At 37.5% G+C, this 21,449-nt stretch overlaps 1 protein-coding gene across 5 annotated transcripts in view; it reads left to right on the forward strand.

Moving 5' to 3' along the window:
• DIAPH2 (diaphanous related formin 2) overlaps positions 1-21,449 on the forward strand; it is an 859,995-nt gene that overhangs the window by 405,490 nt on the left and 433,056 nt on the right. For all 5 annotated transcript variants that reach the window (XM_058659086.1, XM_058659087.1, XM_058659088.1 and 2 more), the window contains one exon: positions 2,771-3,010. In XM_058659086.1, the coding sequence (XP_058515069.1) occupies positions 2,771-3,010 (240 nt within the window). The remainder of the gene's footprint in view (positions 1-2,770; positions 3,011-21,449) is intronic.

The raw sequence follows: 21,449 nt of genomic DNA on the forward strand, positions 1-21,449 counted from the left end.
AAGAATTAGACAACATACAAATTGAAAATCTAGTGAATGATCAATCGTTGATTGAAGAAACTAGAAAGCATACAATTTCTTGAGTGAAAATGAAAACACAAAATATCAGAGCATTGGGATAGCAGCAAAAACAGCATTAGCAGGGATGTTTGTACCTTTAAATTCTTACATTAAATAATGTCTCAAATAAATTATCCATCTTGAGGATTTGTATAAACAAGAACAAAGCAAAATCTAATTATTTGTTCAATTAGGATTTAGAGATTAGAGGTTGAATTATGCTCACATACAGTGGCCTTTAAAGTTGTGTTTCTTATAGTGTAACAGAAAGATGATAGAATTAACCCTGGAGGCCATGTGACTGCGAGGGTGCCATGTGCTTGTTTCTTCTTCCTGTATATGTGCTGCCTTTTTTTTTTTTTTTTTTTTTTGCCTTTTTGTCTCTATGTATTCTTACTGTAGTTTGGTACTAGATCAGTATTCACCATCTACAGAAGTAGTGAAGGATATAAATTTCAAATTACACAAACAGAACTGTACCCAATTCTCTGGGGAAATAGCCTACTTACAGTTACTTTCACAAAAGCTATCAATGTACTTTATTTTTCATAGAGTACAGATCAGCTAAAGAATTGAGAGCTACTTGATATAATTTGATAGACAAGTACTTCGTACCACAAATAAATCCCCTACATAATGCAACACTCTGGTCAGCATCCCATACTATTTCAAGAAATGAATTATGAAACAAAAGATGCCAGTCTACTTAAATGCTGTGCGGGATCACAACTAAAAACAAACAGATTTCGACAGAATTTTTGTTTTATTTGCTTATATTGCTCATGTGTACTCAGCTCCTTTTCAGCGACATAAACTGTTTAATAATTGTATTTGTGGCTGGCAATGTTGCGCCGTGCTTCCTGTTATTTTTAAGTTTTGCTGTTCAGTACATTCCTTTATAAGCCCAAATCATCTGATAGCTTCAACTCTTGTCTCTCAGTGTGCCCTAGATTGATCATAAAAATTCACTCATGATTGTGAAAATTATGTCAGTATATTTTGCACAAGATGGGCCTACATAAACTCACTTCCTTCATAGTCCCTTGATTTTGTAATAACAAGTTTGCACTGATGACACTTCTAATAGTCAATGTACATTCTGCATTGGCAGAAGGGAGCATTGAATATTTATGCTATATTTAATGGAAATTTAGCTCTAGCTTTGTTCTTCACTGAACTCTGGAAACATACATTCCTTAGTCATCATTAAGAGAAACTTTCTGTCTGGTTAGTCCTTATTTCTGAGAATTTCTGAAGATGAATAAAGAAGGTAATAACAATTGCTATTGTTTGAAGGGGCTTACATTGCATCAGCTACTGAGATAAGATGGCTGCATGTTCTCGTTTAAGTCCTGCTGCAACTTGCATATATAATTGAATGAATGCATTTTCCTGATGATAAAATAGACTTAGTATATTTAATCTGCAGTAAGTCACATAATTGTAAAGTGACTGTAGAATAATTCAAGTTCAGGTCTGTATAATTCAGAAGTCAGTTTCTGTCATAGCAACTTATATTATGAATCTGAAAAATGCAGAGAATTGATTCTCTCCTTCTCCTGGGACCAGGAGAAAATCTCTCTCAAAGTCAACCCTTAAAACTAGTTATATGGAGCTGTGAATTTGAGATAAGTTTTCTGCTAGGAGTATTTTCAAGTTTCCCATCAGGTTACAAATGATATTGCCTAACTGCTTCTCCCCAACATCAGATGGCTTTTATACCTCTCTGTAGTATGCATATTCTTCTCAGCGCAATCTTTTTCTGACAGGGTGGTTCCTACTTGGTGTGAATGAATGCATACATTTTGTTCATTTTACTATTATTTTTAATCACCTATCTCATTTATCACCTGCCTTGTGTCAAATCATTTTGTAGGGGATGAAGGAATGAAGAAAATTTCACCAGCAAAAAAGGGAAACCTTGGCCTTGTAATATGAAACTTCTTGCTGAAATCAGGATGACTGATGGTGGATTAACACCCAGTAATTGCAGTTCAATTAAGAATAATCCCTATAATTCCTGATTTGACATTACACCTTGAAGACATTATTTTGGGAATAGTAAAATATTATAATCAACTCTTAATTTTGTTCAGTAGACAATCTCCTTCTTAGACAAAGATCTAGAAAATGGCTAGTCAGTTAAAGGAGTGCTTTTAAAATCAAATCAGCAAGTATTTGATTGTTCAATACATGCATGATACTGTCCTAGATGCAGAGATTTAAAAATATTTAAAAATGTTCCATCAGCTAGTTCTCTGATTATAAACTGCATAATGGTAGGTAATTTTAGAAAACATTTCAGTTATATTTTCAGTCATCATGAACACCTCGTATCTGTGGCCAAGCTAGAAACTCAGTTTCATATTTATAGATTTTCTTAATTCACCTGATGTATAGATTGTGTCAGTTGAATGCTACTGATAGCAATTAACAAAATACCAACTGCTCAGGCTTAATAATGTTTTATTAACAATAAGATTGTAAAGATGCCTATATTTATTTTAAAAACCAAACAGTAAGCTGATTTTTAAAACGTCAGTAAAACATTACTTTAGAATGTTTAAAACAAGTTAAAGTCTGTTTTTAAAACTCAGAGAATTCACTTGATGCAGAAATTTTACAGTGTGTCTATGAAATTATCTCCAGTAAAGAGATAAAATAAGAGGTTTTAAATGTATATTCTCATAGAGCACTCCTTATCTTACAGATGAGCTCAGTGAAAATGTTGCGGCCTCGTCTCAATAGCATTCTTTTCAAGCTCATGTTTGAAGAACACGTAAACAACATCAAACCAAGCATCATAGCAGTCACTCTTGCCTGTGAAGAACTGAAGAAAAGTGAAAGCTTTAACAGACTTTTAGAGTTAGTTCTTTTGGTTGGAAACTACATGAACTCAGGCTCAAGAAATGCCCAGTCACTGGGATTTAAAATCAACTTTCTTTGTAAGGTAAGATTATATGTTCCAGTATCTTGTCAAAGAGAAGGGTTACTCTCAATAGTAATATTACATACACTATGAAATTTTTTGCTTTTAATTTTATAGTTCACAAATTGCATCTAAAAGCATATTTTCTCAATCTCTTTATTTTATTTTGCCTCTTCAGTATGTATTTGGGGAATTAAATTCATTGAGATAAATAGCCAAAAGTTTTATATCAAATGTGCTTTTCTTATTCTATTATAATACCAAAAAGAACATGAAAAAAATTAAATGACAAGTTTATTTTGGGGCCTAATAATATTGAAATTGAAGGATTTTTTTTTCATAATATGCATTTTCTATGAAGTTTTGAGGGTCCTTTGTACTTCATTGTTGCATAGTTTTGTAGCATTAATCTTACATGGTTTACTGTGTGCATTACCTTAAAAGAAAAAAAGGCAAGTCATTATGATATTTTTTTGACTGGATCATTTATTGCATTATTTTTGAGAACAACTTTATAGGAAGATAAAGAAAACTTAAAAAGTTATTGTGTGTATCCATTTGCAGCTGGAGCAAGTTACCTTACCTAAGAAAAAAGATCTGTCATAGAGAGAAAACTGAACAGATTCCAAGGTGAAGGCTTTTAAGAAAGCTAGAGATGAAAACAAGTAGTCTTTGACATCTCACCATTCTTTCACTGCTTTTTCCCTACCATATCTGAAAATACTGTATAACTTTGATTATTTCTTGAAGGATAATATATAGCAAAAATCACAAGTCTAGGAATGTATATAAATTTCCTTTATATTCATTCATTAAGTAATTATGCATTATTTGAAAGGTTTTCAGAAGTGAAATTAAGATAAGTTATGCATATTTTTTCATATTAGCCATTTCCCATGAGCTTTTTGTAATTGTCTTGTGTGTGGACAAGTATTTTAAACTGTATCAAAGATGATGTGATCCTAGTAGTTCTTACTCAGATGAAGAATAATATTTTTAGCTAATAGGAGAGTTAGATGGTTGAAGGCAAGACAAGAAGGAATTATAAGGAATATTATATGAAAATACATGATTTTGTTGAGAAAATATTTTTAATATATTGTCTTGACATTGTGCGACAGACAAAATCATTTATAAGAAAAATAGAATAATGCATGTAATACATTTGAGTAAATCATAACAAGATTTACAAGGCATAGCTAGTCATTTAGGTCTGTTTTCATGTAGTACATACGCTATACCTGATTGTGACCAAGTTGGCTTTTCCTATGATGCTATTTGATTAGATAGAGTATTTGCTGTCTGCATGGTGAGTAAATTTGAAAGTGTTCTTGGCTGATAATTTTAGAAAAATTGTAAATTAAAAGTATCATTAAAATGTTTACATATACCACATTGAAGTCATATGAAAGGGTGTTTAAACTATACTAATCTGAACAAACATACACTTTCAAGTGCCTTAGTTTCATACTATTCAAATAGTATGAGTAGGTTATTTATATATAGGAACAATAGCTTGCACTAATGTCACAGAAGGATTTTACAGTTAAATCTTACAGTTTGGAGGGAGGCTTCTTCCTGTCATCCTCCTGTCAAATAAAAGTTCTTGCACACACACTGATCTGACATCTATCAGTAGAGGTATGCTCAAAGGATTGTGCACAAAGGTTTTGGCCCACTTCAAATAAAAAAATAGTCTTGTGGGCACTACTATCATGTAGTCATAGGGATTTTAAAAGAGAAAGGAAAGGTTTTAAAATTTATACCCCCTCCCCCAACACACACACACCATGCCAGATTTCAGTAGGAGTTTTTAATATTCTGGAATATATTTCTAGGAAAATACGTGTCATAAAGAAAGATACACATATCTTATACATGAATGATAGTCCCATAATGTCTAAGATTAAAATGATGTTCCTGGAATACAAAGGACTCTGAGTAGATGCAAATGTCTAAAATGACAGACATTTCCTGAAGTACATAGAAATAGCTTTGGTCTGTAATCTTTTGAAAATGGAATTAACTATTGATCTGTGATTAGCTAGAATTGCTCTTAAATTTCAGTTATATAATAAAAGATTGCGCGGTTGATTTTCTTAGTGATTTTTTTTCTTAAAAATGAAATTCTTGTAGAACACTGATTGTTCTTTAAAAATGACACCATTTGCTCATGTAAATTTCTCTAATGATAATTACCTTTTGCAGCGAATTTAAAACTTTTATCCACTGCTTTTCACAAAAAAACTATAGAGTATGTTAAAATAATCACGTATTTAAAAAGAATCATGATATTAGCAGTTGAGCTTATCAGATGTATCTTATAGGAAAGATAATATTAAAAATTCAGTTGGTCAGATAATGCTCAGCAGTGATATTTGGGAAAAAGACAAAAACAAATGGGCTAACCAAACTGTCAAATAACACTAAAAGTGTCATTACTATAAGTACTACTCTCACCACAAAATATTTTGTTAACTTATAGCCATGAATTATCACTTGGTGAGTAACCAAACCAGTATTCTAAGTGCAATAAAAATCATCTGAGTGAAGATGAGCTCCCAATAGTATCTTGATATGTGCTGGCTTGTTAGTTGTTTCAGTTTTGACTCATAGCAGGCTATACTTAAGGGACATTTGATATTTTGTTTGCAGTGTGTGCTAGCATGTATAATGTACAGAAGAACAAAATATTTCAATATACTGAGTACTCCCTCTGAACTAAGCTTTGTGGGTGTATAGCTAAGGGACTTGTCTGCATGCAACAAAAAGTGACTGTGTGTGATTCACAGACACACACAAAAAAGGACATTTATTGGAAGGGTATGAGGCAACTAAGCAGTTAACAGGAAAAGCTGAAGAACTTTGCCTTTAAAAGAACAACTGTGGCAGTTTGAGAATTCAGGGATACAAAGTGATTTCACTATGGGTGCCTTTGTGATGTATCAGCTCCAAACATTTTCCTCCTCCTTTCCCTGTGTTTATTCTAATGAGAGAGACCTCATATCCTATGTGGTTTACATGAAACACCTTGACAGAAGGCAGAGGATCTTGATTTAGAGCACAGTCGATTCTTCCTGCCATGGCAGAGATTGCACAATTTAGGGGCAGGTGAAAGGACCCTAGGCAGACACAGGCATATGAAGACATACCAAAACAGATTATCTGTATACCCAGGGTTGTATCAACAATACAGAAATATAAAGAAGGTATGGATTTTTGGCTCAGAGACTCCTCTTAACACAAGTGTAGTGCTTATCACAGCACTTGGGTTTGATTCTGGCTCCGCTTCTGAGTCCAGCTTCCTGTAAAGCATATGCATATGCTGGGTAGCAATGAATGAGATGAAGGCTGAAATACTTGGGGCACTTCCACTCATGGGAGACTGACTGAGTTCCAAGATACTGACTTTGGCCTGACCCAGCCCCATGTGTTAAAGTCATTCTGAGAATATAGCAATAGATACCATATCTCTTTAATTCAACATGAAATTAGTTTTAAAAAATTTATAAAAGTAACCCATGGAAGCTTGCAGTACGATTGAGTTGCAGGAAATACATATTTTGGGGGTTATGTAACACAACAAGGTACACTGTTTACGAATACAAAAGTTAATGACCATTGGGATTAACAGGAATCCAGAGAAGGGATGGATCTTTGGTAATTGGGCAGTAGTGATGAACTAAAACAGAAGTATACAAAGGGTTACATAGATGAAGTATCCAAAAGGTTAGCATGTGTGACGAGAAAAGGCCAAAATCTTACAAGAGTGAAGGACATTGCAATCTCAGTATGTGCATTGTGGATTCCTCTTTGCCATTTCCTGGTCAAATGTTAACATCTGTGTTGCTTATCATCTCTGAACCTCAGTGGGTTTTTTTTTGTTGTTGTTGTTGTTGTTGTTTCTTAAATGAGAAAATGCATTAGCCTGTGTCTGTTTCCATAGGATTCTTTCCATAATGAAAGTATTTTGTTAGAGCACTTTGAAAGCTGCAATATTAAACAAATGGCATTAGTTTTTTGAATCACAGTATGCAAATTGGAGTACTTATGATGTATTTTTGGATGAATTAAAAACCTACATTGCCTGGAATATTGGGTTGATGCTGAAATCAATAGCATCACTAGGCAAGTTTGAGAAGTTTGTGAGCTTTTATGCTCGTCTGGATATCTTGCATCCATAACTTTTTAAGGGAAATAATTCATAGCCAATTTAGTAGATTATAAACACCAAAAATTTTCTTTTGGTGTAATGATTACATGCTTTTTTTTCCTACCTCGAGTTAATATCTCCTTTATCTATGCTGTGTTTTTCTACTCAGATTAGCTATTAAGAGAAGCACACAAAAATTATAATAAAGTAGGATGATAGTTTTGCATTGAGATGTAAAACATGCAGTAAAAATAAAACTTCTAGGTTCACTTTGAAAAAATTATAGATATATAACATATATTATATTTATGTAGAGTATAATGTGTAAAAGATTCATGTCCTAGAGGTGGTCACATTCTTTCCTCCCCCATGGAAGTTGAAGGAAAGGAAGTAGAATTAATTAGCTTCTTCACAGTGAGAAAGAATGCTGTCTATTACAATATATGATTTGTATAGAAAAAAATGCTTCTGTCTGTGGCATTAAAATTTAGAAATACAAACTCCAGGAGAAAATCTACAAAGGACCTAAGGAAATGGTCATATTGAAAATACTCAAAAATTTTTATATAGAGTCTAATCTTTTTAAACTGGAATGATGTGGGTTGTACCCATCTAAGCTTCTAATCTTAGCTTAGAAAGTGAAGTAGCCATAGCCTTTGCAGTCTGCAGTGAGAAATGTGAAGTCCAGAGGTACAAAATTATTTTTGTTAGTCATTTGGTCAAATTGAGCTGCTATAACCAAAAGGCTGGTGACTATCTTTTTTTGTAAGATTTATTTATTTTTATTGGAGAGGCAGATATACAGAGAGGAGGAGAGACAAAGAAGATCTTCCATTCAATGGTTCACTCCCCAAGTGACTGCAACAGCTGGAGCTGAGCCAGTCCGAAGCCAGGAGCCAGGAACTTCTTCAGGGTCCCCCACGCAGGCACAGGAACCCAAGGCTTTGGGCCATCCTCAACTGCCTCCCCAGGCCATAAGCAGGGAGCTGGATGGGTAGCTGGATGGGAAGCGGGGCACTGGGATTAGAACTGGTGACCATATGGGATCCCAGTGCATTCAAGGGGAGGACTTTAACTGCTACACTGTTGTGCTAGTCCCTAGGCTGATGACTCTCTTTAAAAATATATATCTATTTCAGAGTCAGTGGGGTGGGAACAGTGATGGAAGGAGATACAGAGGGAGAATCAGTGCAGTTTCATCAATGGTTCATTACCCAAGTATCTACAATGCCCAGGACTGTGTCAGGCCGAAAGCAGAAGCAGAAGCTCAATCTGGGTCTCCCACATTGGTGCAAGGATGCTAATACTTGAACCATCTTCGAACTGGTTTCCCAGGTACATTAACAGGGAGCCTGATCAGAAGTGGAGCAGCTGTGACTCGAAGTAGTGCCCATATAAGATGACAGGCAATGCCTTTATTTGCAAAGCAGCAATGGGCTGGGGTGGCTTAACCAATGGAAAATGATTCCTGCACAATTCTTAAAAGTGGAAGTCCAAGTTCTTGATACCAAGGTGTCTGGTTTTTAGTGAAGCCTCTCTCCTTATGTTGGAGATTGCTACCTTCTTGCTGTGTCTTCACATGGTCGTTAATTTACTACTTTATTTATCTTTCTCCTTCACAAGATTCAGGAGTCATCAAATGTAGATCTGTTCTTTACTGTGCATTATTTCTCCAGTGTTTATTATATATTAAACCTTAATAACATTATTAAGTGAAAGTCAGGCAACTTGATTAAATAAAGGATTTGTTGTTAACATATATAATAACTTTTTTTTATAAGAGAGAGAATTTTGTTTCTCACTGGAATAAGGGATATATATTTTACCAGCAGAACTACTGAATATGTAATTATAAGATTTTCTTACTGTTTACTTGTAAAGACATAAAAATGTATTGTTTTCTGTAAATCTAAATGAACAATTCATCTTGGAATATGAGTTAATAAATCTATAGGATTACTAATTTTAAACCAAAGATATTTTAGAGAAGAGCCACTCTAGGGTGTAATGAACAGAAACCTAGCATTGATTGCTGAATCAGGAGCAGCTGTTCCCACGTTTAGCTGCTAGTTTTTGTATGAAGTGCTTTATTTGCTGTGCAGGTAGGTTAAATAATATTAACCCAGTTTTGCAAATTAAAAAACTGCACCCTAGTGTGGTCATACAATTTTTTCAGTATTAAAACACTGGTGAAGTTCCATAGTGGGAACTGTGTCCCAAAGAATGCAACATTCTGCCTCTCACTGCAGTGCAACAGAATGTTTGATTATGCATGGTTCAGTTCCAGGAAGTACTACAGTACCTAACTTGGTGTGGATTTTCTTGACTCCCTGGCAGCTTATGAAACTTGGAATTTCTTGTCTTAAGTTGGGAGTATTTCTAGTTTTCTTAATAGAAAATATCTCTTCTTATAATATACTCAGGCATTAGACCCATATATTTGTAATTAAATAGTACCTAATAATTAAATAGATATAGAACTGTCGCTTGGCATTGTATAGGATCTCTGAGCATATCAGTTGTGTGCATGCAAGATTGACTGTTGCCCTGGATATTTTACAAATGCAAATCTACTCTCCAGAGAGATACTGTATCCAGGATCATTTGGAGACAAAGGCAGAATTAAGATCCTGCTTTTCCTATTCTAATTTCAAAAAGATTTTTCAGTTTATCAGGATGTTTTTAGAGTCTACATTAACTATTTCGTTTCACTAAGATAGGATTCCCCTGCCCCCCATCAGACAATGTTTAGTGCTTTTTTAAGCTTGGAATTGATAATGCACTGAGAAGCAAATGACTTGAGGGTTACACTTTTTCTTGGAAAAGTTCCCTAAAAGGCCATATTAAACTGTCATTTATGGAGTAGAATGACATATTAGGTCCTCTCTCCTAGCTTTGCTTTTTCTTTCTGTATATCTTTTTAGCTTTCCTTCCTTTGGAATTTCTTGTAGCTGGGGGTTATCTTTTGTTGATCTCTTCAAGTGAATGGTTGGTAATCAGTGATTTAAGATCCCATGCTACAGCAAAAAAAAAAAATTATGGTACTTTATGTTTGCAAATGTCCTTATATAATAATATATTGAGATGATGTGCCATTTGTTCTGAATTCATGGCCAGTGCAGATGAACAAAATGTTTAAGGTTCTGTCTTTGCCTCATTATATTACATTAAAGTAAGAACATACTCCATACCTTAAATCTCTGAAATAATTAATCGCCATGGAAAGATACAGGATAGAATATTATTCTTAATTTTAAATAGTTTTCTTTATTTAGTTTCTCTGATGGGTGGCCTTTTCGTAAGTCCATTGTGTTTTGTTGTGTTGTATTTACTGGACTCTAAGCATTGAGAACCACTGAATAGTTTCTTGAGCTTAAAAATAAATGTTACACTGTGGTAGTATTAAACCTGTGGTGAATTTTTTCCATTTTTTATTATATTTTTGACAATCTTTACATAGTTAATTAGGGTAAAAAGGTTCAAGGGCTACAGGAAAATGGGTAAGACTATTAGTTCCATGTTGTTTCCTTCATATACCTGAGGTAAAGGGGGATTTTAAGGGAGAAGCCCCACCCAGTCTCCCACCCGCCCCAGGTCCCCAATGTGGGGCCTGCTCCGATGGTCTTGCTCAAGTGGTTTTGACAGTTCAGCCTGATTCTGCCCAGCACATACAAAGCCCTAACACAAACCAATGTGGGCTGCAGCTTAGTCAGAGCGACCCCCAATAACCCCCACCAAGCCTGCCCCCTTGCCCTGGTTTGCCAGTATGTGCAGCAGACTAGTTCAGTCTCTTCCATATCCCATTCGGCTCTCATACGTATCAGTGGGTATTAAAGCCTAGTTCCATCTAAGCAGCTCAACTATCCAGCCATCAGGGATGTTGGTCGGTGTATCTCTGTCTAACCACCTCAGCCCCTGTCCTAGTTTTCTTGCCTTCCCGTAGTAGTGGTATCCCAAGAGGGAGGAGCCCACTATTTCCCTCCCAGGCCATTCCCACTCCCTGATTTTGCACTCTCCAGGTGCTTCTGTGGCTTAACATGACAGAATTATCCCCCAATGCCAGCTTCTGCTAGCTGATGCTGCGGCTAAGCCCCAACAACCCTCACCCACTCTAATTGTAGTTTGTACCAGTAGGGTCAATCAGTCCAGCCTGGCTTTTCCCTGATCTAGTCCTCATGAGGCCCACAAGTATTGTAGCCCTGCCTAGTCTGATTTGCCCTTGTCCCAGCTCACACTCTCCAATGGGAGTAGCTGTCCAGTATGGGAACCACCCCTTATTCCCCTGCCGGCTCTGCCCTCTCCCTTCCTGGTTCTGACGTGTGCTGTTGGGCACTGCGGTCACATCCAGTACAGGTCACCTCACCTTGGCATTACGTAATGTGCACTGGTTTTTGTCGCGACCAACCTTGGCTCAACCCACACTCTGTTCTGGTGCTCCAATTTTCCAGTGGATGACGTGAACTGGTTCAGCCTGGCATGCCCCTTATCCATGCCAAATGTATGCCAGTGGGAAACTTTCCATGGCCTGTTCTGGGTTGTTTCCTATCATGCTTCTTGTGCTTACCTGCTGGGTCTGTGTCCTGCCAGAGGAGTTGCCCAGGCTCCTCCATCAGAACCCCTCCGAATGCCAGATTTTGTGCATACCAGTGGGTCCATGAGCCAGCACTACTCAGTTCACCTCCTGTCCTAGCAGGAACAGTGGCTTTTCCTGACTGGCCTTCAAACCAATCTGGTTCTTCCTGTTGGATGTTTCAGCCCAGCCACGGCTCATCCACACACACGTGGCTCACTAAGGGTTGAGACCTAGCCTAGTCCATCCCAAATCTACCCTGGTCCTCCAGACCACCAGAAGGTGTTGGAGTCTGACCCAGCTTGGTGCGTCCAGTCCCAGTCCACACTTGTGCCAAGGGAGACTACAACTGTATCCTGATCAGAATGCAGCCCCCATTCCAGCCCATACGCCCCTTGGTGGGAACCTCCACCCAGCTAGGTTGTCCGCTTAGCTCCCCAACCGGGCCTGTTCCCAGCCATAGATCATGCACATGCCAGTGGTTGCTCTGACTCAGCTTGGCACAGCCCCTCACCTGTCGCGACCCCTGCCTTGGACACTGTGGCTTAGTGTCCCTGGCTCATGCAGACCAGTAGGTGCAAGAGCCTAGCTCGACATGCCCTGTGCTCCAACCTGGTTTCTAATTTTACTTATGGGCTAAGGTTGCTCAGTCCTGCCTGGTACACCTCGTTCCATCATCATTTCATACACTGACAAGCCATTGAAGCTACTTTTCCCAGCTTGTCCAACCCCAAGTCTGTACCACATGTTCACCAGAGGGAGCTGTGACTTGCCAGGGGAGTTTCCCAAGTTCCTCTACTTGATCCCCTCCCAGACCCAGTTCTCATACATGCCAGTGGGTTTTAGGCCAGTGCCCGGTGTAGTCTGGCCTTACATTTGGCCTTGTATGAGCTGGTGAACGTTGCAGCCCGGCCCACCCCACACCCTGTTCAGAATGCACATTTGGGTGCTGTTGCCTAGACCAGTCCAGACTGTTGTGGGTTCCTTAAACTGTGATTGATGGCAGGCTCCTTGGTCACACCTAGCTTAGTCCATCATTACCCCAACCCTCGAGCTAACCAGTGGGGTAGAATTTCCACAGGGTTTGGCCCACATGTCCCCCACAGAATCTTCCCCTGGATATGATTCTCTAGTGTGCTAGTTAATGTCGTGGCCCTTCCTAATGTGACCTGTCTCCTAACCCACCATCACATCAGGTAATAGGATATGCTCCTGCTAGACAAGCTCAGAGTCTTAGCTTTTGCATGGACTGGTGTTTGGTGGTCAGCATTGTTCAGTGATTACAAGTTCTTCAAAGGAAAAGTTACTCTGTCGTTGAGAATCTATAGGATTGATTCACATCCCAGAGGCACAGTGGCTTCACCGTGAAGCTACATAAGCAGTGATTGAAATAACCAAAACCCCAGAGTTCGTGGCCGAGCATCCAGCAGTCAGAGCCTGGCGCCAAATGGCATGCAGGCCGCCCAAGGACAGCTCACCTCGTGTACATGGTGGCTAGCATGAAGACACCCCGGCTTGAGACCCACCAACAGCCAACAGGCTGCCAGAAGTTTCAATCCCCAGGTGCAAGGTTGCGCCCCACCCCCCAATCCCATCCTCTGCCCAGTGATGGTGGTGGGTGGCCACTGTGCCTGCCTGGGCCACTGAGACTCCAGCCCTCGGTGTACTCACCCTGAAGGGAACAGCCCCTGGAACCCAGGCAGGCCCAGGGACAGCTCACCACGTGCACGGGGTGGCTGGAGTCAGGGATCTGAGTATGAAGACGCCCCAACCTGAGACCCACCAGCAGCCTGCAGGCTACTGCCTGTGGTGAAATTTTACATTCAGTTTTCATGATGTGTCCTATTTTGGTTTTTCTTTTTTTTTTTTGTCCCATTATACCTCTTAATTAAATCAACACACTAAAATTGTGCTTCTCTAAACAGCAAACATTAAGTTTTACTTAAGTTAGTAAGTCGTATTCAAATTTACAGAACAGCGATTTTATATTTTGAAGGTAAAGGTCTTTTAATTTCCATATATTATTCATTATAAGGCATGTAAGGTTGATCTATGCAAATGGACTTGTATATATAAGCAAATAATAATAATGAAAGATTCTTTGAGTCATCACATTTCTCCAGTAGCAAAGATCTTTGGATGCTTAGTTGAACTTCCAATCTGAAGCCTTCACCTTTGTGAGCCCTGTGCCATTTGAAGCATGTGGACATAAACCATTTCCTCTGAGCTTATCTTCTTTAAAAATATGGCCCTGGAAATGCTCAAAGCAAAAATCAGCGCTCCTTGATTTTCTAATCATGTGGGTACACTATCATGTGCTTTGAAGAGTGTCGTTCAGTCAGGAAAGTCGCTCCTTTCCTACTTCTTAGATGTAGGGTTCTAGTTTCCTTATGTGTATATAGGTGTACTATCACCATGCATTTGCTGAGTGCCTGCTTAAGTAAAGCAGTAGTTGATGATGCGAGTATTTGTATATGAACTCTAAAAATTAATTGATTGATTTACTGAAGAGTGAGCAAGAGAGTGAACTCTGCATCTACTAGATCACTCCCCAAATGCTAACCATAGCTTGGCTATCCCAGGCTCATGCCAAGAATTGGTAAATAACTTGGAGTCTCTCATGTAGATGGCAATGACACAAATACCTGAGTCATGACTTGTTTACTCCCAGGGTGTGGAATAGGTATAGACCTGGATTTTAATCTGGGTACCCTAATACAGGATTTTGGAATCCAAAATTATGTCTTAATCACTATACCAAATCCCCCTGTCATGTTTCTATCTTTATCTGCACTTTCATCTAAAATGATGATCTCAGCTTTTCTAATCAAGCACAACATTTCTTAATTGATGTTTAATATGAAGCTACATTTTATTTTACTTATTCTCTGAAATCACATTAAAAATTGACATGGGGACCTGGTGCGATAGTCTAATGACTGAAGTCCTCACATTGCACACGCTAGGATCCTGTATGGGCTCCACTTCATATCCCAGCTGCTCCACTCCCCTTCCAGTACTTGTGACCTGGGAAAGCAGTAGAGGATAACACGAAGTCTTGGGACCCTGCTCCTACATGGGAGACCCGGAAGAAGCTCCAGGCTCTTGGCTTTGGATGGGCTCAGCTTCTGCCATTGCAGCCATTTGGGGAGTTAACCAGCAGATAGAAGAGCTTTCTCTCTGTCTTTCCTCTCTGTAAATCTGACTTTCAATAAAAATAAATGAATCTTAAAAAAACTTGACATGGAAGCAAATTCTAACTTTGTAATAAACTAATCACACCAGAGTCAAGTTATATGATCATATCAGGCACTGAGATTAACATGATTTGTAGATTACTTGTTTAAATTGCAATAGTTAAGAAAAAATATACCTCTCAGATACCTTTTTTTTTTTAAGATTGAACCTTGATTAAACATTGTAGCTCACATTTTTATTCTCCTCATTGCCTCTAAAGATATAGAGGTCTCATGAGTGTATTTAAAGATTTTTCTCTAAGTTGAAATACTTGTTAATTTACATTGAGTGGTTCAAATTATTCAGGTAATACTTTGTCACTCATTTTCTCAAAATTTGATTATGTCTCTGTAGATTTTGCCACACTTATAATTCTATATTTTGAATAGTGTGAAAACTTTATTATACCACTGAATTTTCACTTAATTAATTCTCTCGAGAACAGTAGTTTATAAATGTAATTGGTCTGACGGTGACTGGATTAGTATTTGTTCTCAATATTTAACTACTTGGAGTCTTGCCATTTTTTCTTGTTCTGCTTCTATGTGTTAAAAGATTCTGCCTCTAAACACACCCACATCTGTACACAAATACATATTTACACACCCCTAAGGCCCTTAACCTCCTGTGATGATCAGTATGGTGAAGACTGCGCTGCTATCTCTGATTTTAACTGATATATTGTGGTTCTATCTGCCTTCTAGATAGCTAGGTAACCTGCTGTAAGGTGTCCTGAGAGGTCATTAGAAGTTAATGGAAAATTTATTTCTTTTTTTTTTTTTTTTTTTAAGCTCCATTTTTATTTTTTTTATTTTTTTTTTTAAATATTCATTTATTCATTAATTACATTGCATTACATGACACAATTTCATAGGTACTGGGATTCCCCCCCCTTCACCCCAAACCCTTCCCCCATCATGAATTCCTTCACCTTGATGCATAACCACAGCTGAAGTTCCGTTGAGATTCCCTAATTAAAAGTTTACACCATACAGAGTCCAGCATCCCACTTGTCCAGTTCAAGTTCAACGGCCTCTTAGGGAGGCCCTCTCAGGTTTGTAGGCAGAGCCAGCAGAGCGTCACCTCGATCAATTAGAAGCACCAACATATCATCAGCAACAGTCCAGGTATGATGAGGCTGGTGCAGAGTCCACTGATTGACATAGTCCGTCTTAGGGTTTCCCCTTGTCCAGTTTTCCGCTGCAAGCATAAAGCTGAGGTGGTTGATTCATCTACTCCATTTTCCATCTTTTTTTGATTAATGCTTTGATTCCTCCATTTTGTTCAGGGGAATCCCCCTAAAAAAAAACTTTGAGGCATTCCCAGTCCAGGCTCCTACATGTACTACTAGTAAGCACAGTGCCCGCCACCGTCCATCACTCCGATCAGCTGATGGTTTTAACCCCTGGGTTGGTTCTCTTCTGAGCCCCGACCTCTATTGGAACCAATGAGTATCGCATCTCTCCCCGGCTCTGCCCATCACACTCTTGTCCCTCACCTAAACCAGTGGGAGGAGTGCTGGTCGGGTGTTGCATTCCCTGCTAGCACAGGCCATTTCACCTTGGCATTTTGTGTTTTGTACTTTTTTTTTTTTTTTTTTTTTTTTTTTTTATCGCAACCAAATTTATTTCTTTTTAAAAAAAAACCCATATTTCATAGTTTTGAACCTGAACAAGCTATCTCTTAATGTTATTTTGTGAACTTTTTTTTTAAGATTTATTTATTTGATTACAAAGTCAGATATACAGAGAGGAGGAGAGACAGAGAGGAAGATCTTCCGTCCGATGTTTCACTCCCCAAGTGAGCCGCAACGGCCGGTGAGCGCCGATCCGAAGCCGGGAACCAGGAACCTTTTCCAGGTCTCCCACGCGGGTGCAGGGTCCCAAAGCATTGGGCCATCCTCGACTGCTTTCCCAGGCCACAAGCAGGGAGCTGGATGGGAAGTGGAGCTGCCGGGATTAGAACTGGCGCCCATAAACACCCTAATATATGAGAGTATATGTGAAGCATGTTTTCCTTTAAGTACTACATATATTTAGTTATTATGTCCCACCATCCAAACCATAACCTTTTTAATATGGAAGAGATTCCAGTTATTGAAAGTTTCGTATTAGAGAGAAAAATAGGGAAATGATTTAAGTGCCAGACAAAACCACAAGGGGTATACATTACAGAGAGTAAGAGACAAAGACACAGAGAAAAAGATAATTAAAGAATGAGAGGAATCAATGGTGGCTTTCGGGCTGGTATAATCAATTGTATAGTCAAGCATCTACTTCAGTGTTTCTTTTTCACATAAGTTGGCACACTTGTAAAGAGTACTGAAAGTGCAAAATAAGAATTATCAAATTAGGTTTCCCATCTATCAATAATCACTGCTGAAAACTTAGCTATACATGCACACACACACACACACGCACTCACACACTTTTAAATGTAACCTAAGTGAAGGATGCAGTTTGCTTTCTATACAGGATTTATGTATGGGCTTAGCTTTTGACTCATGGCAAACAGATGAATATAAAGATATTGTTTTTAAGTTCTTCCATTTAAAAATACGTATCCTTATGCACTAGCACCCAAAATGTAATTTACTCAGTATTATGCTTTTACCATACTTGCAGTCATTATGACTAAACAATAACAGTTTTCGTGAACTGTTCTGTCAAGTAGTATAACTAATAGATGAATAATCTTCTGGTACAAAATACCTTTGGGGGGGTTCCTGATGAGTACCCCATTTATCAGGGACAGCAATAAACATGTCCAGCACTGGAGCAAATGATGATTTATGAGGCTAGCAATAGTTCTTACTTGGTTCGCCATCAAGATTATCTCCACAGAGGATTTAAATGAACCCAGCTGGCTTAGTATTCTGTGAATTGCTGCAGTCATTTTTGCAGTTTAATCCTATGACTGATTTTGTGATTCTCACAGTGGGGGAAAGTTGACAACATGAACAGCATTTAGTGAATATAATTAGTAAGTTTGAAAACAAATGCCTTCTAATTCTATAAAAGCTTAGTTGAAAGGGGATTTTGACCCTGTGTGAGGCTGTTATTGTAAGACATGGCTTCTGGGAGTGAGTATGGCCAGTCATCTTGGAAGCTGACTTTCCTGTCAAAGGAATGCCATTCTAAAGAAGGCACTGTAGTACAACCTGTACAAGGAAAGACAGCATGAAAAGTGGTTTATAAAGTTGCAATTGATGCTAAGATAAAGCTGTGTGGTGATTTGAGGGAATCTAAGATTTATTTCTATGCGTCTGAATTCTTTTTTACTTGGTACTTTTTTGGCAAGCTGGCCACATTTCTTGAGCCTGTGTTTTATATGGGAGCCTGTGCAATGTATGTTTGCAGGGGTAAAACATACATCGCCAGTCCTGTAGGAGTTTCTGAGTTATTTGTCAGATAGCGAATACTGTAATACTAAAGATGGGGAGGGAGGGAGACAGGGTGACACATCTATGTGAAGAGGAACATGGATTTTATGTAATAAAGTACATGAAAAATCATGTTACTTATAAACACTGACTAATGAACCACAAAACAAGAACATACCCTGCTGGATGATGCCTCATGATTGAAAGGTGCTCTACCTCTTTGGAAGGGAAAAGGATAACATTAGCCGCATTTACAGCATAACCTTTTGCTTCTCTTCCTCATCTCTTCAGTTTTGTTTTTCCTGACAGTAGGCATTGGGACAAGCATGGAGCCTTGTTTATTTTGTTTTATTTTTGTGTATTTTACATTTTTAATCTGAATTCTCAGATTACTCACTTCCTTTGTGTGCTACCATAAGGGTATCTTTAAAACTACTTTTCTGGTTTTGTTTTGCGTTCATTATTACTGAATATTATGCTTTTTAAAGTTTTGGATAAAATCAATGCCTATTCAAAAACAGTTTTATAATAGCACTGTTGTGCCCATTACATTTGAAACCCTCCTCATTCACTAATTTGTCAATAGGCAGTCATTTTTCTTTTAGCAAAGGATGTCATAAAAAAATTTTTTTTTAAGTAAGGAAAGTTGTTATTTACTGCTTACCACTTGAACAACCTGGGATGAGGAAATATAAGTAATTCAAAGGCTGTCAGCCTGAAGAAAACAGTGCAGTCTTCAAATTCAGGCAACTTAGCTAGAAAGCCTAGGCTGTTTATTGACTTCTGAAAGTGTCCCCATAATACTTGTGTTTGTATTATTTTATCACAAGTAAAATGTGTTTATGTTAGAAAGAGGCTTGTCCATAACTCACCTCTAAAAAACTTTAATGAGACATTACTAATTGATATATACACAACAAAATTTACTCATTTTAGATGCACAGTTTGATGAGCTATCATTTTTGTATGACTTTGGAACCTATACCTCAGTCAACCAGTATCATCTCTTTATGCTCCTGTAATGTTGATCAAAATTTCCAGCTCCAGGCAGCTATGGATTTTCTTTAAATCACCATATGTTGCTGTCTTTTAGAATTTCATATGAATGGTATCATACAGTTATAGAGTTTCTGTGTTACTTTGTTTTGTGTATGTCTTCTTTCACTTGATATAATGTGCCTTGTAGTAAAAATTGAATGTAATGCCAGATGGTATTTCATTATACAGATATACCGTATTTCATATATCCATTTAACAGCCCACAGACATTTGAGTACTTTCACTTTTGGAATATTATATATAATGTTGCTATCAATAGTCATATGCATGTCATAAATTTATTTACCTTGAGAAAATACTTAGAAATGGGAGTCAAGGGTCACATACAAAGTTTAGCTTAACTTATAAAAGATACTTTTTTCCAAAATGTACTATTTTCATCATACTTATGATTAAATTAAATCACAGTCCTATGCTGTTTCATAGCCACAATATTAGCAAAAATTTAATTGCTAGTAATATTAAGTGTAGATAAGAGGAAACAAAGGGATTTGCTAGTATGAATATAAGTTTGTATGCACAGTATGGTAAAGAATGTTAAATATTGCAAGATCTACAAATGGCACTCCTAGCATATACTACTGTGATATAAGAAATCTGGAGACATGCCCAAGAATAACTGTAATACCCAATGATACTCTCGCTAAAATAAAAAGGCATACACAAATGGAATAAAATATGAGTAAGCCATGAATTTGATAAATAATACCCAGAGTATTTCAAAACTTACCACAACTCAATAACAAAAGCAAGGAATCTTATTCAAAATAGCCAACAGACTTCAGAAAACATTTCTCCAAAGAAAATATGCAGGTGGCCTACAAGCACATGAAAAGATGTTCAAAATCATTCATCATTAGGGAAATGCAAAGCCACAATGAACTACCCATTCACACCCATTAGGATAGATACTGCAAAACAACAGGAAACTATTGTTAGCAAAGATGTGGAAAAATTGGAATCCTTGTGCATTACTTGTGTAAATGTAAAATACTGCAGCTGCCATGGGAAACAGTGTGATGATTACTGCAACAGTTAAACACAATTTGACTTTTGAGTATATATGTAAAAGAATTAAAGATACCAACTCAAGCAGATATTTGTTTCTAATAGTTATAGCAATATTATTAATGAGACCCAGAAAGTGGAAACAACCCAAATGTTCATTTTTGGGTCATTAATATATATGTATATATGTAGTTTATATGTCTTAATCAGAATGAAACTATATAATTCACAACTTTGATAAACATTGATGATATTCTGAATGAAATAAACCAGACAAGAGAAGAGCTTTTGATTCCACTCATATAACTTCTCTCAAATGTCTAATTCACAGGTAGTGGGGAGTTGTGGGGAAAAGAGGAAGGGGAGTTAGAATTTAATGGGTACAATTGTATGGGATGCTCCATTTTTGTTCCTCCTGTTGATTTTATATTGTGGCTTTTCATTTAAGGGGATGTGTAGTAACTGCGTAATGCAGACTCTCATATCCCGATATGAGGATACAATGTAGTATACATCTCTACTTCCAGATCAAAGATGGAATCCCAATGAAACTGTTTACTACATCTTGACAATAGGTTGCTGGACTTTTTGCCTTTGTCCATGCCTGCAATGATGGACATATGACTGCTTATGAAGAGCTATACTATATTAATAATATAGGGGAAATCAGTGGAGGAGGAGGGGATGGGGTTAAGGAAATCCCAGGGCCTATGGAAATGTATCATAAAATGATAATAATAATAACAAAAAGTTTAAAAATTGTATGGGATGATGAAAAAGTTCTGGATTTAGGTGGTGTTAATAGCTGCAAAATAATGTTCATGTGCTTAATGCCACTGATTAATGTATTTAAAATGAGTAAAATGTTAAATGTTTATATGCATTTTATTGTAATTAAATGTTAACAGTAACATTACTGGTTGTATTAGAAATCATGATTGCTGGGGTCAGTGCTGTGGTGTAGTACTGCTGCCTACAGTACTGCCATACCATGTGGGTGCCAGTTTGAGCCTGATCCATTTCTGATCTAGCTCTCTGCTTACACAATTGG

This window comes from Ochotona princeps, chromosome X, assembly GCF_030435755.1.
Source record: "Ochotona princeps isolate mOchPri1 chromosome X, mOchPri1.hap1, whole genome shotgun sequence".
Taxonomy (NCBI): domain Eukaryota; kingdom Metazoa; phylum Chordata; class Mammalia; order Lagomorpha; family Ochotonidae; genus Ochotona; species Ochotona princeps.